This window comes from Crotalus tigris, unplaced genomic scaffold (assembly GCF_016545835.1).
Source record: "Crotalus tigris isolate CLP2741 ecotype Arizona unplaced genomic scaffold, ASM1654583v1 scf7180000024438.1716836, whole genome shotgun sequence".
Classification (NCBI taxonomy): Eukaryota; Metazoa; Chordata; class Lepidosauria; order Squamata; family Viperidae; genus Crotalus; species Crotalus tigris.
Genome location: NW_024100607.1, coordinates 705,586 through 732,897, shown reverse-complemented (window position 1 = coordinate 732,897; position 27,312 = coordinate 705,586). Strand labels below are relative to the sequence as shown.

Here is a 27,312-nt window from a genome sequence, read left to right as displayed (position 1 = left end):
CTTTCCCCTCCAGCCAAAAAGGGAGGAGGAAAAAAAGAAAAAAAGAATTTTTAAAAAGAGACAAACTATAATCATTAAAAGTCCAGAATAAATCCCAAGAATAAGTAATAAAAGAACAAACAATTCAAGAAAAAAATTCTAAGCCAAAAGCAAAAGCAAAAGCAAAAAACAATCCTTAAAAAGGGAAAGTAAAACAAAAGAGAAAGGAAAAAAAAACTCCGACACTTTCAAAACGCCATCTTAAGTCCTTTCACTAGTATAACAAAGAAAAGGAGGAAAAATAGTAAAAATCAAAAGATAAAAAAATAAACACCTAAAATATAAGAAAAAGTCCTTTAAACTGCTCCGTCCGTTTAAAAATTACTCACCAAAATGCTGTAAACACGGAGATAGAAGCGGCGGTTTCTTTTGCTTCCAAGGAAGCAAAAACAGCTGGGAGGCGGAGATCAGCAAGAGCTCCGAGGGAACACTCCTTTCACCCCCTCTAGAAATAAATCCAGAGGGGGTTCAGGGGTTCTACCTCTACTCTTGCGTTCTCTATCCCTTCCCTTTGCCCGGGAAGGGATTTCCGAGCCGCGGGCCAGCTGATGCGCGCTGCGCTCCGCGGCTCTGACACTTCCCCAGCTGGACGGCTAAAAGCTAGCCGCCATCGCCGTCGCCTCCCACCGGAAGCTCGAAATCAGAATTTCTTGATAGCAGGATTTTGATCTCCATACCGATGGGTGATGTAGCTAGGTGATTTTGGACTCTGGACTAACTGCTATGTAAAGTCAGCCCTTTTTAGATTATAGAACTTTGGATGAGTTTTTTATCATGTCAGAAAGAAAAGCTATACATAATCAGTGCTTTGGTTCAGGATTCATTTCTTGAGAAACAGAAGATTTTATATAATAGAAATATTTAATTTTAAGCTTTGGTTCAACATTTTCTCCCCATTTTTAGTTAAGTAATGTGACTGAGCAAAACAAGAAGCTTGAAGTCCAGTCTCAAAAAGTACAGGCTCGTTTAGAGAATTTGCAGGTAATATTTAATCTTAGTTTTTGTTACCTTTGCTCTCTGCCCACTCCACATCAGAAATCTTACATATTGTCTTTCTGACCTATTTCAGAGAAAGCATGAATTTTTATCAGTGCAGAGATCTAAAGAACCCACATTCCAAGACCGTAAACCTGTGAAGTCAGAAAGAGCAATAGCATCAGCAAAGGCCTATAAAGTAAGTAAGGCAAATTCTATAAGTACTCAAGGCCCCAACTCAGAATTTTGAAGTCAGACAGCCTTATTTTGTGTGAGAGTGGAAAGAGCAGCTGTGCATATAAAATATACAATTGTCCTTTTTATATTGTATATCAGACACCTTGTGGATACTGACTATTTGTATGCATAAGATATTGAATTATGTTTGTTTGTATTATTGAAGGTAATCAGTGTATTCTCAGAATTCCTAGTGATCATTTTTAAAAAAATGGCCAAATATTTTTTTTAATAAACTAATGATATCTTACATCATTAATATACATTATGTATTAACTATGCATATATGTTTAAGGAAGAAAGAAGTTAAAAAGATCAAGAGCTAAAGAAATTTGAAATTAAAATCTTTGCATACATTTATTGATTTGGAGATTATGCTTAAATTACAGAATGCTTTTTGCAAATACGAAGGTTGATTGCTTTATATATATAAATCCCTTCGTCTCTATCAATCAAGTCCCAACCAACATTAAACTGATGCATGAAAAGAAATGGAAAGCTTCACAAATGGTTCAGCAGTGAGCAGGGAGAGAGACAAAGATGTGTGATGGTTAAAAACACAAATAATGCAGTGTGCTGGTTTGGCAGTTAATATCTGTGTACTCTTGTGTTGATGCCCGACACCTCAAGCAATTTTCAGGGAATGCTAGACAAAGTATATGATGCAATGAAGAATATAAATATGGAAAGAAATATCAAAGGCTCAGATAAATGTGCTTGACAAGAGAATAGAGGGATTGATTGCCCATTAGTGATGAAAAATTAGAGCTAGTAGATGAATGTATGTTGCTTGTGTATTAAAGATAATAAAATGGGTGGTGGAATTTGTGACCTGCAGATACTGGTAGAATGTATGGAAGATTGAGTATGTCAGAAGAAATATAAATGTAAGTTGAGGAATATCATAAATAGCAAGTAAAAAGAACTAAAGTATGAAATTAAAAAGAAGCAATGGCTCAATCTGATGTGCGAATCTACTGACAAAATCTAAAAGTTCTATCCTCCATTTAAACTTTCTCACATAACATCACAAGCTCTTATACACTGACCAGCTTGCCTGGGTCTCCTGCCTCTTCCCATCTTATATCCTGGAGTAACAATGGCAATTGGGATTGTTGGAATTACCAGCTCTGAGCAATGTGGTCACGTGGCATCACTTAATGAGCCTATTACTTAGCAACAAAAATTCTACTCCCAATTACCATCATCAACTACATTTTCAGTATTACAGGATGTATTATCCATGCATATGAAGTTGGAAGAACATTTCCCTTCTCATTTTTTTACCAGTACCATCTATGATTTCCATGCACTTTGGGAACAGGTGACCCAAATTGGATATGTGTTGCACAGCCAAACATACAAATTGGCACATCCTGTCAATATAATCTTATAGTAAAGATATTTTCAAATCTCCTTTCTGTGCTTTATTTTTTGGCAGTTACCACTTAATTCACATGTCTATAACTTGTTAACGGTATTAATGGACTGGATCTCAGAGCAGCACCTATGCAAATTGATTGTTGAGGAAGAGAAAGAAAACATTCACAAGCTAACAGGAACACTTGCTTCCAGCATAAACTATACACAGGAGAAATGTGTCAAGGTAGAATTTTTTCCAACAATGTAAAAAAAAGGTATATTGGTATTATTTGTATGTTCGGTACTGGTATATTAAAATACTCTGTTGATTAAATAGAATGATTTCATATTATAGATCCTAAGATCTTCATGTTACTTTCATTAGAAAGCCCGTTATCTAAAATGGGCCCCCAACCTGTGGGCTGTAACCCACTACCGGTCCATGGTCTATTCGCAACTGTGCTGCATGAGTGGCTGGCTGGTGCACGTACATACATGTGCAACCCCACTCCCGCGAGCATCATGAGCACTCGGAGCCACACTTGCGTAAGTATTGCAGGCACTCACGGCCCCACTTGTGTGAGCGTCAGGGCTCGTGGCCCCACTTATGTGAGCGTTGCAGGCACTCAGCCCCATTCATGCAAATGTTGCGGGTGCTTGCGCAAGCATCACAGATGTTTTCCGCCTCACTCACATGAGTAATGGGTGCTCGTGACATGCACACACACTTGCGTGCCCCTCCCACAGAAACATCCCCTCCTGGCTGGCAACCCAGAAAATTGGGGAAATCTGATCTAAAACAAGGGATCCATGCTTATAGGTGTATCTTCAGATGAATGTTTGGTATGCAGGTATGTTTCATGATATGTAACTAGCATATCTGGTTCCCTATGTTTTGGATTTCATTCATCTAGCTCAAGTTAATTAATTCTGATGTATCATTTAAGATTTTTTTTAAACCAGAGATAATGGTTACTTAAGATAGAAAATTACAAAACAAAAGTGCTCATACATGTCCATTAGCTGCAGTGCTAAACATGCTTGCCTAAAAGTAACCCGGTTGGTTGTAGTGGGACTTGTTTCTAATTCAGCATGCATAGCCTTACACCAGAGGTCCCCAACCTTTTGGGCACCAGGGACCGGTGCCATGGAGAAAGGTTTTACCGTGGACCAGAGGGTGTGTGGTTTTGAATGCTGCCTGCATCTCAAGGATGGAGCTTTGCTTGTTTGCACGGCCCGCTTGTTGACATGCTGCAGACCGGTGCTGGTCCACGGTCCAGGGGTTGGGAACCCCTGCCTTACATCATCCATTCCACACAGGCCCAAGTAAGCTTCTTCCTGTGTTCTTCTGTAATAAAAAAGTTGCGATAATGCCAAAATGAGTTTAGTAGGGTTTTTTATTTCTCAATCAAGCTGCATACCGAAAATATTTAAAATCCATTAATGGCAGCATAAGGCCAAACATACTATCAGAAAATTATGTGTTAGCTGCAGTACAGATTTTATTACCAGGCTTCTGTTATTAACCCTGCAATCCAGCTTATGTTCCTAGTACAGGAATTTCAAGGAGGATGTAAAACTTCCCTGCATAAAGAACACTCTCATTCCATAATGATATGTTGCTATATCAACAGGCATCATAAACAAATACAGATCCAAATGGTTTTCATTATGCAAAATAGTGACGGCCAAAACACTACAATGTTGTCCTGAATACAGTTTGTAGCCCAGATAAGTGATAGCTGATCTTGGCTGATCTGAAAAAGTCCAAGTTAATTCCTGGATCAGTGACCATAGCCAAATCCCAAGGCTCAAGGCAGTGACAAACCACTAGGTTAGAAATTGCTAGTAAAAGTAGACTATTTCAGATTAAGTGAGATTGATATAATTTAAACTGGAATGTTCACTGAAAAAGACAGTCTCCCTGTCTATTTAACTTACATACAGAGCACATCATGAGAAAGGCAGGGCTAGATGAATCAAAAGTTGGAATTAAGATTGCTGGGAGAAATATCAACAACCTAAGATATGCAGATGATACCACTCTAATGGCAAAAAGTGAAGAGGAACTAAAGAGCCTCTTGATGCGGGTGAAGAAAGAGAGTGCAAAAGTTGGCTTGAAATTCAACATTAAGAAAACCAAGGTCATGGCATCCAGCCCTCTCAATTCCTGGCAAATAGATGGGGAAGAAATGGAGGTAGTGACAGATTTTATCTTCCTGGGCTCCAAGATCACCACATATGGGGACTGCAGCCAAGAAATTAAAAGACACTTGCTCCTGGGGAGGAAAGCTATGGCAAATCTAGACGGCATACTAAAAAGCAGAGACATCACCCTGCTAACAAAAGTGCGTATAGTCCAGGCCATGGTTTTCCCAGTTGCAATGTATGGCTGTGAAAGTTGGACCATAAGAAAGGCTGAGCACAAAAGAATTGAAGCCTTTGTACTATGGTGCTGGAGAAGATTTCTGCAAGTCCCCTGGACTGCAAGGCGATCAAACTGGTCAGTCCTAAAGATCTTTAGAAGGCCAGATACTGAAGTTGAAACTCAAGTACTTTGGCCACCTAATGAGAAGGAAAGACTGACTAGAGAAGAGCCTAATGCTGGGAAAGCTTGAGGGCAATAGAACGGGACAACAGAGAATGAGATGGCTGGATGGAGTCACTGAAGCAGTAGGCGTGAGCTTAAATGGACTCCAGAAGATGATAGAGGACAGGAAGGTGTGGAGGAACATTATCCATGGGGTCGCGATGGGTTAGACACGGCTTCGCAACTAACAACAACGAAGGCAATTCATTATTGCTTGAATAAAATTAAAGTATTTAAAGTTCAAACGTATAAAAACATGAACTTTTTTTTTTGTTTGTTTGTTTTTTTTTTTTTATTGAAAGTTTTATAAATTTTACAAAAAAGGAAAAATAATACAAAACAAGAGGCAACATATACAGAAAAATAAAACTAAACAATACATATATTAAATAAAAAGAAAAAAAAATCCCATCCCCCAGCCCTCCCAAAAGAAAGAAAAAAAAAAAAAAGAAAGAAAAAAAACCCTCCCTTCCCCCCCCCCGAGCTTCCCAGAGCAGAATGTAGGCTTAAAAAATAAAAATAAAAATTAAATTAAAAACTTTATATTTATATATATATAAAAAATTATCTATAATATATATGAAAATAAAACTTATGAGTTTGTTTGTTTGTTTTAATCAGGTTCCAGCACAATCCTAGCACCTGGATCAGCCAAATAGAGGGGTTGGGAGGACTGGATTTGTAGGGAAAAAAAGCAGGAAAAAATAGTGAGAAAAAAAATTAACACAATGCATTTCTCTAGTTCATAGTTTGAGATATTTCTGCATATTAATATTTAACTTTTGATAATTTTATTTTTTATTACCAGCATAAGAACCAGTTTCCAAATAAAATCTATGTGTAAGGCCATAATTTGGAAAATAATTGCAATTTTATGTTTGTGTTTTGCAGCTTTTGCCTCTAGTTGCAGAACAACTTCGGTGGTTGCCATTTGTGAATCCTAATCTGCACTTCCCTGTGGTTAAGTGCATTTACTGGGCTGTAAGGCAGTTAGATGGAAGTACTCAGGTAAAATATGTTTTCATGCAGGAACTGTGCTTTTCACTAAGAATGTTTCTCTGAACAAAAAAAAATGTTCATGTTTTATGGCATTAGCTAATCTAAATCTTACTCTCCTTCTAGATGAGATGGGCAGCACATAAATCAAATAAATATTGAAATAATTAAATATTTAATCATAGGTAAATCATTTTAATATTAATACAATTATATTCCACAATTTTTCTTGTAAGACTCAGTTTTTTGTGAATCCATCTTGAGAGACTACTAGAATTCTAGATCTGAACAGATTGTTTTGTAAAATTGCAGGATTCTCTTTATACCATTTATATAATTTTTTTTATTGGCTTCAAGCCAGCATAATCTCCCTTTGTTTTTCTGCTTTGATGCAAATTCATATCAATCTTATAATTAATCATTATGGAATAATGCATCTTCATTACAGATTTATAATAGGCAGAAAACCTTCAGCTCTAATTCTAAATACAAACTGTAGTGTCAAACCTATTAAATGGTTTATTACATTAAGTATTTATCTTCTGAGATCACTGGTTTAGAAGTACATTGAATATTTTAAATGACCAGATTACAGTGTTGATAATACTTGTCTATAACATTTACATTACCATAAAATGTATATATAATAAATATATTATGACAATATATAACACAGAATCTATAATCTCTGCTTTTTATTGCTTGCATAAATAGCATACAGCAATGACCTCAACCATGAGACGGCTGGGTGAAGACTTATTTAAAGGTGTTGTCCCTAAGGAAAATCAGCACAATTCTTCAGAACATGCTACTGATTCCAAACCCAAGGCTGCATCTTTCTTTAAAAGTTGTAGTTTGTCTTTACGAGTTGTGTCAACTTTAATTATAATCAAAGTGGTCACACAAGGTAAGCGTTATAAATATTTTTGAAAATATTAAACACTAGAAACCTAGGAAAATTGTTAGTGTCTTTAGAAAACTTTTTAAAAGTTGTCCTACAAGTAATATTTAAAATATTCAAAGTGCAGAAGCAAGTATTTTTCCTACAGTGTTGGTAGAGACTATCCTTTATTAGGTTTGCTCCTCTCACTTGCTGCTTCAGGCAGGATCACAAAATTCCACTCACCTTGGGTTAGGATCCTATTTTTGATTTGTAGAATTCTTTGAAAGTTCCATTCTTCAGGTTTTTCATCAAGGACTATCATGGAAATCAAGGGCAGAAACTGCCTCTCTCCAAAGATATATCTGAATATCTTCTGATGGTTGTGATCTCATCAGGCAAAGAGATCCCAGCAGCTTTGATTCCAGTTGTAATAATCTCTTGTATACATTATGCACCTTTCTTTTCCTTCTTGGAGGTATCTCACAGAGTGGCAACTGAGTACAATCAACTCAATTTACATATTGGAAATGTGCAGTTGGAGCCATCTTTCTTTAGGTTGTACCTACAAAGATTCCTTTAAGCTGTTATCCTGAACCACCCTGGAAATATTGACTATAATATATGTATTTCCTGTTATCTCAATATCTGATGACCAAAAATTGTAGTTTGATTGACCATACAATACTTTTCTTGTCATCAGAAGATAAACAAAAAAGATTAATGGAGTAGCCAAGCATGCTCTATTAGCATGGTTAGAGCTGTGGTGATGCAGTGATTAGAAGGCAGTATTGCAGCTAATTTAGCTCACTGCCAGGAGTTCGATACTGACAGGCTCAAGATTGACTCAGTCTTCCATTCTTCCAAGGTTGGTAAAATGATTGTTGGAGGCAATATGCTGACTCTGTAAATTGCTTAGAGAGGGCTATAAAGCACTGTGAAGCGGTATATAAGTCTAAATGCTATTGCTAGTTCCAAATTATGGACCTGTCCAGTAAATAAGAGGGCTTCCACAGCAAAGGCTGAATCATTTTATAAAATTGCTTATCTAACCATCTTAAATCTATTTGTTGTTGTTAATTGCGAAGTCGTGTCCGACCCATCGCGACCCCATGGACAACGTTCCTCCAGGTCTTCCTGTCCTCTACCATCTTCTGGAGTCCATTTAAGTTCACACCTACTGCTTCAGTGACTCCATCCAGCCATCTCATTCTCTGTCGTCCCCTTCTTCTATTGCCCTCAATCTTTCCCAGCATTAGGCCCTTCTCCAGTGAGTCCTTCCTTCTCATTAGGTGGCCAAAGTATTTGAGTTTCAACTTCAGGATCTGGCCTTCTAAAGAGCAGTCAGGGTTGATCTCTTTTAGGACTGACCGGTTTGAATGCCTTGCAGTCCAAGGGACTCGCAGGAGTCTTCTCCAGCACCATAATTCAAAGGCCTCAATTTTGCAACGAGAAGCTCATGATCTGAGCCACAGTCAGCTCCTGGTCTTGTTTTTACTGACTGTATACAGCTTCTCCATCTTTGGCTGCAGAGCACATAGTCAATCTGATTTCTATGTTGACCGTCTGGTGATGTCCATGTGTAGAGCTGTCTCTTGGGTTGTTGGAAAAGAGTGTTTGTTATGACCATCGTATTCTCTTGACAAAATTCTATTAGCCTGTGCCCTGCTTCATTTTGTACTCCAAGGCCAAACTTGCCTGTTATTCCGGTTATCTTTTGGCTTCCTACCTTAGCATTCCAATCCCCCATGATGATAAGGACATCATTTTTTGGTGTTAATTCTATAAGGTGCTGTAGGGCTTCATAAACTGGTCAATTTCATCCTCTTCAGCACCAGTGGTTGGGGCATAGATTTGGACTATTGTGATATTGAATGGTTTGCCTTGGATTCGAATTGAGATCATTCTGTCATTTTGGGGATTGTATCCCAGTATTGCTTTTCCTATTCTTTTATTGACTATGAAGGCTACTCCATTTCTTCTGAGGGATTCTTGCCCACAGTAGTATACCTGATGGTCATCTGAGTTAAATTCACCCATTCCTGTCCATTTTAGTTCGCTGATTCCTAAGATGTCGATGTTCAGTCTTGTCATCTCTTTTTTGACTACGTCTAGCTTGCCTTGATTCGTGGATCTTACATTCCAGGTTCCTATGGAGAAAAAATCTTTACAGCATCGGACTTTCCTTTCACCACCAGATATATCCACAGCTGAGCGTCCTTTCGGCTTTGGCCCAGTCGCTTCATTCTTTCTGGCGCTACTAGTACTAGCCCTCTGCTCTTCCCCAGTAGCATATTGGACACCTTCCGACCTGAGGGGCTCATCTTCCAGCGTCATATCTTTTTGCCTTTTAGTACTGTCCATGGGGTTTTCATTGCAAAGATACTGGAGTGGTTTGCCATTTCCTTCTCCAGTGGATCACATTTTGTCAGAACTCTCTGCTATAACCTGTCCATCTTGGGTGGCCCTGCATGGTATAGCTTATAGCTTCATTGAGTTACGCAAGCCCCTTCGCCACGACAAGGCAGTAATCCATAAAGGGGCTTAAATCTATTAGAGATTTTCAAAATGACAAGTTTGAAAAGCCACCCCGCAAGTCTATTTTCATTTCTGAACAAAGAAACATTAATTATAAGTATAAGAACTTAAAGAATGTGAAATAAATGGCAAAAATAAGTTTTTGATCCAAGAAAGCTAGAAACGAAGACAACTTTTGAATATTGAAACTTTTACTATAAGAATATGGAACTAACTATATGTGGACAGTATATTATTTTGTCATAATAGATTATTTCAATTAAATACGAGGGGCTTAAAGTCCAGGCAAAAAGAAAAAAAATGCCTTATTTTTTTTAGAGTTATGTCAACTGTCCCAGATAAACCAAAGCCAAGTGTGACTAGTTAACTAGTTTATTGTGAGGCTACATCAAAAGACTCTTGAAGTCTGAAAATACAAACTTCCTGCCACCACTTTTAATTTCTTGATCCATTGATCCATTAGGGCAGGGGTGTCAAACTGCCAGCCCACAGGCCAGATGCGTCATGGCAAAACTGCGCCCACCCCATTGCTGGCAATGGGAAAAAAGCATGATAGTCGCGACACATCACATGATGTTGTAAGTTTGACACACCTGCATTAGGACAATCCTACATTTCTTTCTTTGATCATTAAACCATCGGTCTTCTGCCTCTCTCGTCTTGATTGTTTTCTAGGGAGCTCTCTTTCATTCCTTCCCCAAAGTCATCCACATTCCATTACAGATTAGAATCTACAAAATGACATACTACAGCGTTTGAAATATTAAAGGAGTTTTTGAAGAATGGGACCAGAAATTAGTAGCCACAGTATCAGTAACAATGTCTGCTTCTGTAGATTATATCTAAAAGATGTTTAATGAAGGAATGAAAGATGTGAAATGAATCTTGCTTGATTCAGAAAAAATAGAATGAGCCCTAGGAAGAAAGCAATGGCAAACCGCTTCTGAAAATCTCATCAAGAAAACAGCAGGGGTTTGTCCAGGAAATCACCAGGAATCAACACTAGCTCGAAGACTCCCCATCTCTTATACACACACATATACACAAAGATACACTAGTTTGATTTCTTTTTCAAAATTACATCGACCAGAGAAAGATAAGCTTATGAAAAAACCTTTAATCACTAAGGCTAATGAATTTGGAATGAGTACTTTGAAGTGATGCAGAATAAATGTTCTATAGTAGTAATCAAAATGTGACTAATAACTATTAAACTTTACAAGTAGTTGGCTAACACAATGCAAATCATTAGAAAAAGGAAGAAGAGAAACTGTAGATAATGAATAATACATTAAGTCAATACTATAAAATTATATGTAGTTCATATGGTAATGTCAAGAAATAAACTCCAAAACTCACAAATTGGAAATTATAAATGCAAATTATAATCTAAAATGGTTTTGAAACGGAATTGAATTCCAAATCAGATTTACTGTTCAAAAAATAAGTTATTCTAGAAATTGAAACTGTATTGCTATCTTAATAAGCTAATGCTGAGAGACCCCCCCCCCCCTTCCCCAAGTTTGTTTCTCTCTAAGGAGCTGTATAACTTGCCCTTTCATTAGCAGCTGTCTCTTGCTGTACAGAAAGGCAATTTCTGTTTGACTCAATTCTGGCAAAAAAAAACCAGGTTAGGCTATTTAAACCTAGAGAAACTTGTGACTAATTGCTTTGCCTGTCATAAATCACAGTCAAAAGTTTCTGTCTTGAGTTGCAGTGGATTAAGCAGTACCAATGATCTGACTTAAATTTCCCACAATCAGTCCAAATAATATGTATGAATTTGAGAGATAAAGATGGTAGCTGTTACTGGATCTTGCCTTGAGTCTAAGTTATATACTGCCAAAATTCAAGCTGTTACAGAGATGGTTCTAGCTCTGAATTCTGTGTTGAACAGACCATATCTGCCCAACGTTCTTTGATCCTTATGCAGGCATAAATTAAGCTGAACTGCTCTAATTATTGAGGTTCAGCTTCATTCAGGTACATTCCGGATTTCTTTCTCTTGGTTTACACTTTCTTTCAATGGCATTCCTCATGGCTAGGTAGCCTTAAATCCAGTTGGCAAGGCTGAATCTATTTTTTCAATGACATTGAAATTTGGTTTTGAACTTGGTGTTTAATTTGATGGCTTCTTCAGCTGTACATCTCCAAATGAATATGACAGTTGAGCCCACATGGAACATTTTCTGCCCACTGAACATCAGCCTTCAACCTTGGCAACCCATGCTAAGGGCTGTACATCTGAAATGTACAGGAAGCCAAGTGCAACATAAACCTCTTAGAGATAATGGAGATAGCATCATTAGATTTTCACTTTCTATTTCAGATCCACACTTTTTTGCCTTCACAGACATCTGGTGTGCCATTTTCTTGGAGGAGTTGAGCAAGGCAAAAACTTTTTCAACAGAACATATCAAAAGTGCTGTGATTCAGTTTTGTACCTTAGAGCACAAAACACGTCATCAGCCCATTGAAATATTTCTATGCTCCTAGTAAGCACAGTATCAGAGAGTTCATATCCCATTTTCAAATATCAGTGGAAACCCTGATTTTGAAAAAGCCCAAGGATCTTCCTATGCTTTTCTGATTTTTTCTGGTCAGGTTTATACAAAATTTGTCAGGAGGCAGTAAAGTTTGTCAAAACGAAGTTATTAGTAACTCCATCTTGGAGATCTTTGGTTTAGAGATAATCCAACTTTCCATAAAAGTCCCTCGGACCCTTTCATCCTATAAGGAACTTCTGGGTTTTTCACTCATCCAGATGCAGACTATTTAAAGCTATGTGTATGGACATTGGATTGTTCCTTCTGTAGGATTTAAGTTATAATTCGATACAATCCAAATTACCTTAGCTTTTCTAAGGGGATCCATGATGCTTATCCATGAAGTTATCTCGCCCAGAGTCATCTTGTAGGGGAGATGGGCAGCTTAAAAAATAATAATAATAAAAAAAGTTCCCAGAAGGGCTTTTTGCCATAAATGTAAAAGATTTTTCCCTCAAAAAAAATTTTCATTGAGATTTGAACAAAGGGTGTGTCCAAATACTTGGCACATACTGTATAGCTGTGGCCTCAATTTCCTTTATTGTAAAGGAATTTAGAGATAACCTCGGAGAAGGTCTGAAAGAATGGTTAAGGAGGAGCTTATAGATAAGAGAACATGTCCAAGTACTGAAGCACACATGAGAAAGAAATTCAACCCCACCATTTCATTTAGTATTGGGGGGGGAGGGGGCAGAGAGAAACTTGGATAGGCTTTCTAGTTTCTGTTATTAAGTAGCATTCCTAAAATCTCTGGTGTATGTTTTTTGATTTAGTTTACCTTGAAAGGTTGTTTGAAATGTTTGGTTTTTTTAAAAAAATCCTGTAATTCTTCCAAAGAGTTTTTTGGAGGAACCTCAAATCTGTAGGATCATAGTCATAGGTTTCCATTATGGAACCTACACTTCATGCTTAAATAATCTCTCAGTTCTCTCTTCAACAATTGCATCAAATATAACTCAGATTAATGTCTTAGAATCACAAATCTTCAGATCATATTTTGTTTCTTTTCTTTAATAAATGTAGATTTGGAAGTGAAATAGTCATTCATAGGTGAATCGTTCTGGCTTATTTGCTTTTTAGATTTCTATCCCACCTTTACCTGAGGCATGATGCTCCCTCTTCCCAGTCTAGGTTGATCTGAAAGAGAATACTCAGTGAGCTGCTATGGCTGAAAGCTTCTGCTGGCTGTTGATCCATTGGATATCACAACACACCCTACCAAAACTTCAGTACTTTTTCCAACGATGGTTCTTTGGGAGCCATGTGTTGGTAGCTAATTGGCCATATGGTTTATTTTTTATTCAGTTAGATGCTTTTGTTTCAGTTGAAGATCCTTCAATGGGTTGTCCATTCCTCCTAAAGTGCCTTCCTTTACCCAGTATTCCTACTCTTAATGCAGGATGCTTTATTATAGCTCACTTAAGGAAAATGAGACTGTTACTTACTGGGGACACCTTTCTCTATGGTAGATAGAGAGAGTGGTCAAGGGAACGTTGCTTATTCAATAATTAGTGCAGAGGTGTCAAACTCAATTTCATTGAGGGCCGCATCAGCATTGCGGTTGCCCTCGGGGCCGGATGGGTGTGGCCAGGGTGGGTGCAGCCTGCTAGGTAGGCATGGATGGAGTGGGTGTGGCCTACTGGGTGGGCATGGCCAGCTCTACATCATTCGCGTCAAGGCTGCCTGTGGGAGCCTGGGCAGGAGTGGGACAGATCTGAGGGTCTCTGGCAGAAGGGGATGGGACCAGGGCAAATGCCAAGGCATGGTCCACTGGAGGAGCCTCACTGTTCCTCTCAGGCCATGCAGGGGGGGCTGGATGGTGGTGCGGGCTGCCAGAGCCCTGGGCAGCAGAGGTCAAATGCCCAGCCTGGCCCTTGAGCACCCACAGCACCAAACCCAGCTCCACTTCCTCAAGGCTGCTGCTCAAGGTTCTCCTGGTTCCTCACTGTTTCCAGACAGCCTTGTAGAGCTAAGACTGAATGTGTTTCAGCATAGATGGCCACCACAAAATTATACATTGGCTCTTGGCAGGCCTGGGCCAGGGCCAAGACAGCGGGGGCCGTTCCCTCACTGTTTCCAGGATGGCTTCACAGGCCACATGACACCACTTTGCGGGCTGCATCCGGCCCCCGGGCCTTGTGTTTGACATGTCTGTTAGCGGATGGGGAATCAGAATATTTTCACTGTCTCCTCTTAGGCTATATTTCTGATGGAATTCTCTACTTTTCAAGTGCAGAACTGGAAATGAGTCAGTCCTCCCACAGATGTATATAAGATCCCCATGATCCTGCCTGTTAAAGCAAGAATGAGCAGTGAAGGATGCCTTCAATCTATCATAGGAAAAAGAAAGCCTTACAATAAGCCAAAATTCCTTTCTCAGATGAAATTGTGAAATGTGTGTTCATTACAAATTAAATTAAATGTACTGATACATAATTAGTAAAGACATAATACAGTAGGGGGCACTCTAAGTAAGGTTTTTGCAGTTTCTGAGATATAATCTTGCAAGAAAATAAAACCTATACACATAGTACAATATTTGAAATATATCCAAAGTAAATGTAGCTTGCATTAAGATGCCAGAGTTTTTTAGTGAAAAATTTACTATGAATAGAGTTACTACCTATCTACTCTTTTAGGGTATTGATTTAAACATACTAATAACCTACACTGAACACTATGGCAATTTATTTATTTACTTATTTATTTATTTATTGTTAAAAATAAATTTTTAAGGATTTTGCTGCTATTTCTATTTTTTTCTTTTAATATTCAGATTGATGTTAGCAAGTTTTCAAATAGATTGTTTTTTGTTTCACTGAAGTTACAGCACAGTACAATAATAAGTTTCAGTGGCCAGTAAAAAACTCATAGTTATATGAATTTCATGAGTAGTTGAGTGTTCACATTTTTCAACCATCTAAACATCTATTGATTTTTTTCTACATTATTATATCCATTCCTGAGGACCAGCCATGTTGAAACAAAAACCAGAAAATCTTGGGACATATTTAAACTATTGCATGTTTATAGAGTGCAGCCTACACTGTTAAAGGTGAAAGGAGAAAAATAGAATCATAACCATAATGCTACAAGAAATCCACAAAAGCTGAACGCTTAAAGTGTCAAATTTAGCAGAAATGGCTAAGATTTCTGCTTATTTGAAGGATTATTCACAAGAAAGATACATTTCGGTTTGGAAAAAATGGATAGATTATATTCAGAATAAATATGGGACTAAAAAGTTACATTTATTTTATGAATAAATTTTAGAATATTATTGTTATTATTACTATTATTAATAGTTTAGTATAGTGAAATTTTATGATATTGTGTTGTTTAGAAATTAGGAATTTAATTTGTTTATATGATTAAGTTTATTCTTAAATTATTTACTTTGTGTTAAAGAGTTAAAGCGCATTATATTTGTTTACCTATATAGTTGGTTAATGTTAGTTAGATTATGATTATTATATTTATTACCCTGTATTCAGCTCTGGGAAGTGGGGGGGGGTGGGTTTGGGGTATATTTTGTAATTTTTTGTAAAACTTTTCAATAAAAAAAAGAAATCCACAAAATCTATATCTTTGATGCTCCACTGTCTACAATTTTGTTCTGATGCATTTTTTCTCCGGCAGAAGGACAACCTGAAGGTGACCCTCCCCAAACCACACCTCTCTCTGGATCACTAAGGACCGATCACTTTAAAGCAGCGTTTTCAAGCTTTGCAACAGGAAGATGTGTGGATTTCAACTCCCAGAATTCGCCAGTAACCTTGGGAGTGAAGTCCAAACATCTTCACGTTGCCATGGTTAAAAAACATTGCTTTAAATGGTCTGTGAACCGGGAACATTCAGCAAAGGGTCCGTTATGTCATTTTCCTTCCAGACTTCTTACCTGGCTCTGTACTTTAGACATTTTAAATTAAACATTGGCCTGCTGTCCCAAATTCTCTAGCATCATAATCGTTTACACAATGCCCCTTGTACCATGTAGGCCCATAAATACTTCAAGAGAAATAAAATAGTGATGGCTACAACCCGAAGCTTTGCTCAAAAATATGTTCACACATTTTTTAAAAAATGAAAATAATAAAAACTGGGGATGGTAGAGAGCAGCTTGTTTGCGGTGATGTCATCCTTGTCTGTCACATTGTAAAGGCTTCTTTCATCCAACTGGTTTATGAGAGGACTCAGAATAGGCGAAAGTTTCCAATATGCCTCCCTGGGATTATAAGTCATTTTACATACAGTCTGTTGGCTTAAAATGTGAAACCAGGGGTCTGCTAGAAGTCATCACTGCTATTGAGGTTGTCATTAATAAAACATAACAGGATTTTGTGAGTGTAATTTGCTTCAAGTCAATTTTCTTAATATGGTGCTGCTTGACATAGATAATGAGCAGTATAATTTACAAACTTTGATATAGCACATTGTGCAGGATTTTATGCACATTAGTGATGGCCTGTATGGATGTCTAGAAACAATGGTGTACATCTGTAATATTTAAATTCAAATGCATCTTTTAGCTGATTATTTGGCACAAGCCTTTGATTCACTTTGCATTGATCTGAAGACTGAAGAAGGGAAAGTCTTGTTTTTGGACTACCAAGCTGTGCCCATAATATTGACTCACCTAAGAATGTCAAGGAAAGGCCTCCTTTCCAATGCCATTGACAGTTTACTTCAGATGACAACAGAATCTAGTAAGTAATCAACATTCCTTTCATGCACTTTTTACATTGTTTAGCTCGTTTTGTATGCCTTCCATGTTTACTTTTGGGTTAATTGCACAATACGTTATTGCAAGGGAAGGATTACTATTATTTTTATTAGGCAGAATGAGAAATTCTGCAAAAGAAAATGTATTTTCCCCTGTCGTAGTTCAATATGATAGGCAGCTAGTTTTTTGAAAAAGTGAATGCTTTATACTTTATAGAAGGGATTTCAAGCTTTGTGTCCATTGGATATTTGTGTATGAGATTGTATGAGATTGTAATGTATGGAAGTATAATATTGTACTAAATATTGTAGGGCTGACCTTTTCAATAAGATCTCAGCATAGACCTGTTTATGTAAATACAAATTCTAGTAATAAGATGCCTTTCAATTCTTTCTGATTTATATTGGTTATTGAATACTTAGTAAGTGTAAGCTCTCTAGAAATAAACATGTACACTGTGGGTTTATGTACAAGATTGTTTATGGATTGTTTCTTTTATTGGAATTATAACTAATAACTTCTTAAACTGATACCTGGGTGATTGAATTTTTTAACCTTTCACATGTAAACACTTTTATACTGCAACTGTTGGTTCCAATATTCAGAACACCATCATTCCTATCTCTGTGGCCATACTTTAATATCAAATTAAGTAGGATCTCCAGATGTGCCTCCAGCCAAACAGAATAATCATGCTACATTTAAAACTTACAGTTAGTGGAATTAAAAGAAAAAACTCGGTGTTCCTATAGAAACAAGACAGCTTGATTTTCTACTGAGATAAATCACTGTTAAGGATTCATCCCACAGTTTCTGCTTAGAGCATAGGTCAGCAACCTGCGACTCCGGAGCCGCATGCAGCTCTTTCAGCCGTCTCCTGCGGCTCCCAGTCCATATGCATTTCAAAAAAAAAAGGGACTAAAAAAGTTCAACCAATGAATTCAAACTTTTCACAAAAAAAACTTGTGAAGTTTGACATGATTGGCTTAACTTCTTTGGTTTGTGGGACTGCCCACAAACCTCTTCTCTCTCCTCAGACTGCACGGACTGTTAGAAAGGTGAGTAGGCTCTTTTCTCTGGGGAGTTGCATAGGCCAGGAAAAGGGAGTGAGCGCCCGGCCACTCCGCCGTGCAAAGATGCCCACCCCGGGAGAGAGCGCCAAGGTGGCCTACTGGCTCAGGAATTCTGGGAGTTTAAGTTGAACCCCCCCCCGCCATTCCGCCATTGCGCGGAACATGCCTCGCCGCATCCAGACGCTCGTCCCTACCTTGCCCTCAGCATCGCGCTGCTCCTCCTCCTCTCCCTGGCCAGCCGCTGCCTGAGCTCGCTCATCCTGGCCCGCCACTCCGCCCGTGCTTCGCCTTGCCTCGGCCCGACAAAGCAACTGCAGCAGCAACAGAAGTGACAGCCGAGCCCAGGAATTGGGGCGGGGCTCGGGGAGTGGCCAATCCCGGCACGGATCAGCCCAGGGGGCGAGGCTCACCATCCACAGGCTTTGCAGTGCAGGGACTGGTAGCGCAGGGAGCCCCCGGTGATTTGGGTGGGGGTTTCTGCGTCAGGTGGGTTTGCTTAGCCCAGGCAAGGTAGGCAACCTTGGCTCTTTTATTCTGGGAGTTGAAGTCCATGAGTCATAAAAGAGCCAAGGTTGCCTACCACTGTGGACACCTCCTGGCTCCTTCCTTCCTTTCCTTATTCTTCCTGCCTTTCTTCTTCCTTTTCTTCCTTCTTTCCTTCCTTCCCTCCCTCCTTCTCTCTCTCTCTCTCTCTCACACACACACACACTGATTGGGGAAGAGGACTGGCAGACCAAGGGCAGAAAGAGGGAGAGGGAGGCAGAGGGAGGGAGGGAGGAACAGAGAGAGAGAGAGACCCTTTTGACATCTAAAATGAAGATAACATTGCATATATCCTTATATATATATATATATATAATATATATATATATATATATATATAATATATATATATATATATATATATATATATATATATATATATATAATAAAGGTAAAAAAGGATATATGCAGTGTTATCTTCATTTTAGATATCCAAAGGGTTTTGTGGCTCCCAGTGTTTTGTTTTTGGTGGGAAACGGGTCCAAGTGGTTCTTTGAGTGTTTTGGGTTGCCTACCCCTGGCCTAGAGTAATTATGCTGTTTTATCTTAACCAGGAAATAACTGTCTTTTTTATCTTTAGCCTCCTAGTGTTAAGAGAGCTGTTTTGACAATTAATATATTGTCGGGACTATGTTTCTTTTATTTCAGTTGCACAAAAATACCATGTGGTAGTTTTGAATTTAGCATTTTGTTAAGCTTCTACCACAGAGGATCTGCTTTATGTATTACCAGATTTTGGCATTAAGTAGTAGCATGTGTGAAATTATTAAACACAAGATAATTAAGTAAAATTGCAGAAGAAAATAGAAGAAAAGGTGCGTATAGGGAAGAGTTGGCCTTGCGCTCTTTCATTCCACAAAATTGTCCCTACGACTTGATTTTTACCCTTGCAATTTAAATATCCTATTCAGAAGAGAAGTACTGGAGCTATCTCAAAGCTTGCTTGTGTGTTTGTTTTGTGGAGGGACAATTGAGAATAAAACTTGTGTTAAAATTTCTCAGAATAAGAAGTTCTGTGATACTTTTATTTCTTAAGGTTTGCTACAACTTGACTTTCTATTCTAAATCTTAGTAGGAAAGGTTGGGGTAAATGAAATTCGGTGGAAATCATTTCATTCTCTTTGCATCTTTTTTCTTTCTCATCTATTCAAAAAGGAACCTACATATTCTTACCACATTTTTTTAAAAGGCTAAGAGTTGGATTCTTGGTTTTTTTAGTATAATAAGAATTTCTCCTTATTAGCTATGTTCACTGCTGCAAGGGTTAATCCATCCCATCCTTTATTCTTTTAAAGGGCAAGTGCAAACTTATCTTAAACTGAGGCATTTGAAGTTAAAGAAAAAAATACTTTATAGCTTATACAGGATAAGCAGTTTCCTGTCCCGGACTTTCCTTCCTCATCCTGTCTGTAATGTTCTCTCTGAGAGGTTAGATTGTCTTTTTCTTCTTAGCCTATGACTAAAGTAATGCTGCTTCATATAGTCCAAAACAGAACTGAATTGTCTGAACTCACATGCTTTGGGATTTCACCTCTTGAGTACATTAAAGTACTGTTGACTTTGATTGAACTCTGCAACTTTATTCAGAAATAGCAATAACAATGAATAAACCAAAGCTAAACTTAGAAAAATTCAGTAATAGTAATGAACTATAGACATGCACACTGAAGCAGTAGGTATGAACTTAAATGGACTCCAGAAGATGGTAGAGGACAGGAAGACCTGGAGGAACGTTGTCCATGGGGTCGCGATGGGTCGGACACGACTTCGCAATTAACAACAACATAGACATGCATGATTTAGATGGATTTGATTGACTGATTATGTTGATTCTTGGGGACCACATAGAGAGATCTTTTCCAGGATAACCTGTCCCCTAACTCACCCTTCAGGTCTCCCAATTGTGCATCCATCATTTTTTTAATTGAATCCACCCATCTTGCTGATTGTTTTTTACTTTTGGCCTGTGTGTCATTCCCCAAATTAGTTGATATTTGTGGGTTTGAACCTTTACTGATTCTTCTTCTATTGCTTGTAATATTTCTGTAGATGTTCAATTAATTTCTGTAGCCTTCTGACTTGGTAATGATGGGTTGCTGACCTAACTTAATCTTGTAATACTGGAAGGTACTCTAAGGTACCTTGGATATTGGCATTCTATTGCTACAGAATGAGCAGCAGAAGTGTCTAGACTGAATAGGCAAAGAGTCTAATTATGAATAAGCAATATCCTTTTAATTGGGGCAAAAATAATAATCGAGGAGATATTCTTAACCTTATATAGTAGAGCAGAAGCAAAGGAAACAAGCAGGATAAGAATCATACTTTCACATCCAATATTTAGTATATATGTAATTAGACTGTAGATGTTTCCTTTGAAAATCTACACTCAGATTGAAACCACTGATTGCATTGATAGGAAATCTTTAAAGCACTTTATAAACTCATTAGGCATTGTGACTTTTGCATGCTAATATTTAAAATGTTTATTGATTGGAGTGTTTTACTGGGTATATTATGAGCCACCTACTATTGTCCATATGAGTGGCATATAAATAAATAGGGTTATAATATTACTCCTACTTTTAATGCCAAAAACCTTTCTTTTTCTCTTATGCATTCATAAGATGTTGTTTTTGCATTCAATTTTTTTTCAGCATTTTGCTTACAAAGGCAGGACATAAATATATTGTTGTAGCATTAATAAATTTGATAGTTGCAAGCTGCTTAAGAGGGGAAATGGAAACGAAGAGAAAAATATCAGCTAGTTCTTTAAGAAATGAAATCTTCCTTCATTAAAAATAATGTTGCAAAGATACCACCGTATTGATGATGGTGTCAAAAAATATGCAAACACTGATGTTTCTGGTATTTTTGCCTTATTTATACTATTGGGAAATCACAGGACTAAAATGAGCTTCCACTTAATACATATCAGAAATTCAACAAAACAAAGTCCTGCAAACATTTAGATCACTGGTTCTCAACCTTTTTAATGCTGCGACCCCCAACTGGTCATAAGTCGAGGACTACTCAACCGGTCGTAAGTCGAGGACTACTCAACTGGTGCAGTACCGTTTGCAGAATGGGACTTTTGGCGGGCTCAGCAGGGCAGAGACAGCCTGGACAATTCCTATTGGCTTTTGAAAGCCAATAGAATTAGATTCTATTCAAGAGAGTCTATTCTATTGGCTTTCAAAAGCCAATAGAATAAAAGGGAGTAGCACAGCTAAGGAAAAGGGGGGGGGGAAATTGCAGACTGCGTTGTTTGGCGACCCCCGTGAAATGGTCGTTCGAACCCAAATGGGGTCCCGTCCCACAGGTTGAGAACCACTGATTTAGATAGACCACCTCTGTGCTTGTTTGATGGAAAGAGGCAGGCACTGTGTTAAAGAAAGCAGTTGTAACCCAGAAATATGCTAAACAAGATAGCTGTTTTTCCCACTATTAAGAAAGCTGTGGCATTCCAGCTTTTGTATGTTTCACATGCACAGATTAATATAAAATGTTTTTTTTTAAATCTTTAGGATTAAGATTTTCATGAATTATCATTGACCAGGTTTGTAAAATGTGTCCTGGTGAGCTGCTGATCAGAACAGTGGGTCAATGTTCCAAAGTCAAAAGTGAGGCACGTGGATGGGGACTTCTTCATGCCTCTTCTTCTTCAGCTCCAATATCAAAATCTACATAGCAAAGTGGAGCTGGACAAGTCAAGATATTGGTGAAATATTCTAAGAAACCACCCCTTTAAAGGACGGGGATTAAAAGTATAGTTACTATACCATTGTTCTTTCAAAGACTTGGAGCAAGAGTATATTTTCCGATATTCATTAAGGACCACAAAGCTTGAAAAGAATTGTAGAATTTACAGATGCTATAACATTATCCCCCCCCCCCCCAAATGATTGTATGTATGAGTGATGGGCACGAGAGATTTGCTCTTTCAGAATTGAAATTCCTCTGGAATGGATTCTGATGATTTTTCAAGCGAAAACTTGAATCAACACCAGCTATTACCATACAACATCAGTTTTGTAATATCTGCTGAAATTTGAACTTAGAAAGTTTGATCGATTGTTGAAACCCAGGTTTAAAGCGTTTGGATATAACATGCTTTACAATTATACACACCAATCATGATTGCTGAGCACCTTATTTTGCAGGGTATTTGAATCGCTTTCTGGAAGCTTGTAGTAATGAACTCTTTTTCCGGACGTGTTCAGTGCTGCTTCGCAGTTTTAATCTTGATATTCAGCTCCTGGAGAAACTCAGCATTCTGCTTCAAAAACTTTCAAAAATCAAGTGAGCTTTCCAACCTCAAAATATTTTTCTCAGGATTGATATTATGTGTTTGTTGGAATCAGGGCAACCCAGGATTTCCATAGCTTGGGAGATTCATGAGAAAACTAATAAAAAAGATATGGATGCAATAGCTGAACTAGACAAGAGTCAACCAAATAAAATAGGGCAGACCCAATCACAAACACTAAGGAAAGACATAGATTGGTGGTAGTGAGAGATGGATGGTGGGTAAAGATCAGTAATGTAATCTAAGCATAACTTAGTAATAAAATATATAAAAACTAGCTTTTGAAGACTTTTCTAACTCGTTTGTGCCTATTCTTTTTGCACTCCCTTTTCTGCAGTAATGAGTACCAGTGCCATATATTGCAGATATCATTGTATTGTGACTGAGAGTCATTTTATTTAAAAGAGATATCCTGTGTGCAGCCTATGATATCCTGTGTGCAGCCTTTATTTTAGAGATTGTAAAAACAAAAATCCAGAATTGCTGGGCATTTATATACATTTAATAAATTATTATTAAAAATAACCATATAAAGTATGTATGAATACAGCAAATACTGTTTATTTCAGTTTGGAAAGTTGAAATTTCAGAATCAAATGTTAACTGAACTTCTGAAGTGACTTCTTTAATTGCATATTTTTCAAAATATATTGCAGGAGTAATAAGAAGATGTTTGAGCTGTTTACTCTCCATCTGATGATTCAAGAACTATTGAGGACAGCACATCCAGATCACACGTTTTTGTGCATTAACCTTAACTCAATTCTCTTTAATTTGGGTTTAATAAAAAACAACCCCATTGAAAGTAGCCAAAATGCAAGTGACTAGTAGGCTGCATTTTATAAAACGTTTCCAGTGGCTTGTTTATGTTATATGAATTAACAAAATGTGGAATGGAAATTGCCTCCGTAGGTGTCTCAGTTGTACCAGTCTTCAGAATACATCAGTTAGAATTGCTTTAATGGAAATTGTCTGTTTTATAATGCTGGATTGCTTACCTGTACTTGTTTTACACTGGTCTTCAGCCCAAAAGACAGCACCCCACAATACACTGTTCTTGCAATGAGATCAATGACACCAAAGCTGAATAGTATCATATTGGATATCATATAGTATCATTTTGCATAAGTAATCTTGCGTCCACTAGGACAGGGCAGGTAGTCTTTTTGTAGGCAGAAAACAGACTTTGATTTTTTTTCCCCTTCTACAATGTTTGCATCATGTGTAGTAATACAATGATGGGGCCATATTTCAGCCCATTTTCTTGGTTCATTTGGGGAGCAGCTAAGGGATAAAATATGTTCATTGCAGAGTTTCCCAGAAGTTTAATGCATACGATTTTGTTTAGAAACCATGAAAAAAATCATGGCGCAAAATTTTGAAAGTCAACAGGAGCCAGAAGAATGGAATTGGATATCTGATGATTGCAGGTTGATCACTAGGACAGGTCAGAAAGATTAGTAATATTTTTTTATCTGGGCAACTGGATATTCTTTAGAGATGCTCATTTTTAGTGATAATTGACAGAATCAGATTTCCTAGCACTTACATTCCAGCAATTCATTGAGAAGATATTGTATAACTACTGAGGTCAATGGTATGTCCTTTCATTAAATATATGTTCAGCTGCTTTGTGGAGGCTATTAGTAGCTGAAAAGTTTGGTATTGGCTTATCAAAAGAAAGCATTGATTCTTAGCTGAGTTTCCAAGAACTTTTTTGCCAGTGTTAGAAATGCCCCAATCCTGAATGTGGAGTACCTGAAAACTGTTGTTATGTGAGATATCCAAAGAAAAGCCTTCTTTGTTCAGGTGATTTCAAGTTATGCAATAATAGAAATGTACAGATTTTGAAAATTATTTGAAACAAATCCTTCAAAGCACAAATATTTAAGGTAACTACAGTATATCTTTAAAGAACTTGAGAACATGCAATTGCTTTAAGAAGGCACATTAAAGACACAGCTGCTTTAAAGAGATTCTGTGCCTTGCTATAATGCATTCCAGAGAATCTGAATCATTATTGAACAGAACACTTAAAACTTTTTCTGATTTCTTTATGTTACAAAAGGGCCAGTTATTGAACTCAATCTTGACAGACATTAATTTGTTTTGTCTGATATTTTCCGTACAGTATGCTGGGTCTTACAAGGTTCACAAAAAGATTTATTTTATCCTTTATGTATGTTTATTTTTTTTATTGTCATGTTATAGTGAGCACTCCGAAATGTCCTTATGCATCATTTTAATGTAATAAAGTAACAATTTAAAATAATCATTTATATTGGTAGTGTTATTCTTTGAAAAAAGATGTTCTTTGAGCTACTTGACTTTTTTGGATTGCAGCCTGTTGTTAATTTTATATATTGGATTGAACTTAAATTGTTCCTTCCAGAAATAGGAAGGGCTTCCTCTATTCATGGAACTTTCTGAGGATCCTGAAGCTGCTTGCTGGGAAAAAATGGACAGGAGATGGATCTTGATTGAAGCCTTATTCTGTTCATATCCTTTTATCACATTTGGTTCCATAGAAATACCCCAACCCGCACAGCAGCTTTTTCAGGAGGCTACAAAGAAATGGTGGAGTCAGCAAAATGGCAGAAGATGTTGACCAAAATGGCTCTCTGGGCACATGTAGGCAATCAAAAGCAGATAACCAAGAGAACAAGCCTTACAGATGATGCAGCTGCTATAACAATCTGAAAAGGATTGTTGCAAGCTGCCACAGTTTCAATACATTTCTTTGGAATGTTTTGCACAGCCCTAATAGTTTTTCATTGGGGGCTGTTACAGCTTGTAATGAAAGAAAAGAAAATAGCATCTTAGTTTCTAAAAGCAACTGTAAGGAGAGGGGAAAGGTCTCGGAGGAATGAGTGAAAAAAATCTCTTAGCTTGATTAGTCTAAAGTGCTTAGTAAATTCCATTAAAAACAGGTGGTAGATATGTAAACACTTGATTACATGTTTCTCCCACTCATCCTTGTGGATGGGTTAGCTAGTTTCTTCACATAGTGCCAACCCTCACTAGTAAACTCATCTGAGAACATACTTTCATCCTCAGTTTAGAAGCAGGCTTCTGCAAAAGAAAGCAAGACCAGAACGTACAATCTTAAATAAGACAACTTCAGTAGAATTTTCAAACCTGTGATATGAACATAATGTATCTGAAAACAGAAACTTGCATAGGATAACGGCATGGAAAACGAGGGAAGTCATAGTGGCTTTCATTACAAATGTTTGTACATGTGCCTACGGCTATGTTTTTCCACAGCCTTTTGGAACTTATTTAGTATGCCACCCATCTCTGCCAAGCATCTCTGGGGGGCTTATACTAGCATAAATAGCAATAAAACAATTATAGGATTAAAACATTAAAGCATCAGATAGTAAAAGCTAACATTAATATTAAAATAGATAAACCAATGCATAGATGGGGTGGAGATGAGATCTTATATTAATCTATATTATAATTGTAAGTTAATCATGTCACTCAACCTCTGAAGCAAACATGTCCATACCTGAAGAAGTTTTAGTGCATAAACTGAATACACTTCACTCTGGCCGAAACCCATCAATGTTGGGTTTAGTCTTCTCTGTATCTATGATGGGTTCTTTGCTGCATTCCAGTTGATTATCTCCTTCCAAGGACAGCACTCTAATGGAATGAGTAGAGGGTCATAGAATTGTGGTGCAATGAATTGACACATGCAGGATGGAAGACGGTACTTCAGCACTTTCCCTGAATGCTATTTTTCAGTCTGATGGATGGGAAGTGCACTCCCAGGTCCTCTGCCTATCTCTCTTTAATAACATGGAAGAGCTGTGCAGGATTAGTTTGCTTTGTTCCCTAGAGACCAACCAGATGTCTTAAAGATTTTAAATTTTCAGGACTTTACAGCAGGAATATTTGACTTAAGGAGGTGCAGGTAGGTATGGCGTGAATTCATATGTACTCTGAATCACCTTTACCTCTTCAAATTAAATACAATATCTTCACAGTTCTACCTTCTATCTGTGAATTTCCCACCGTGGGTGAGGGGGAGGGATGAATTTGAACTAAGTGGGGGTTTTTACATAGCACCATAATTTCATAAAGTTCTGTCATGTTTTCCCTTCATTAGTTCCATGTTTCCAAACAAAAAAATCCCAAATAATATTAATTTTCTTTAGGAGTTTGCATTTATAAATCTGTGTTTTTTGCTTTTGCTTGTTACTTTGGTTCTGTGAATACTAATTATAAATATTTATAGTACCAAAATAGAAAGAAAGAAGTCAATTTTAAAAAGAAAGATATCCTATTTCCTGTTATCTAGAAGGTATTCAAATATTTTAACTCATTTTTTTCATGGTAAATTGCACTGTGGTTCAAAAGAACTATAATGGCAACAGTGGGAATTCATGATTCAGAAGGACTGATGGTGTGTTTGGAACAAATTTCTATATGGCCACCTGCTTTTGCATCCTGAATAGAAATTTGTTGGAATTCTATATCAATAAGAATGATA

At 37.5% G+C, this 27,312-nt stretch overlaps 1 protein-coding gene across 3 annotated transcripts in view; it reads left to right on the top strand.

Annotated features, from left to right (window-relative positions):
* The window catches only part of CCDC138 (coiled-coil domain containing 138), a 37,952-nt gene extending 12,869 nt beyond the window's left edge, over window positions 1-25,083 (top strand). For all 3 annotated transcript variants that reach the window (XM_039331804.1, XM_039331802.1, XM_039331803.1), the window contains 8 exons: window positions 943-1,020; window positions 1,109-1,213; window positions 2,693-2,857; window positions 6,095-6,211; window positions 6,914-7,106; window positions 16,693-16,869; window positions 22,666-22,804; window positions 23,468-25,083. In XM_039331804.1, the coding sequence (XP_039187738.1) occupies window positions 943-1,020; window positions 1,109-1,213; window positions 2,693-2,857; window positions 6,095-6,211; window positions 6,914-7,106; window positions 16,693-16,869; window positions 22,666-22,804; window positions 23,468-23,639 (1,146 nt within the window). In that variant the 3' untranslated portion in view covers window positions 23,640-25,083. The remainder of the gene's footprint in view (window positions 1-942; window positions 1,021-1,108; window positions 1,214-2,692; window positions 2,858-6,094; window positions 6,212-6,913; window positions 7,107-16,692; window positions 16,870-22,665; window positions 22,805-23,467) is intronic.
* Window positions 25,084-27,312: the final 2,229 nt, after the last annotated feature.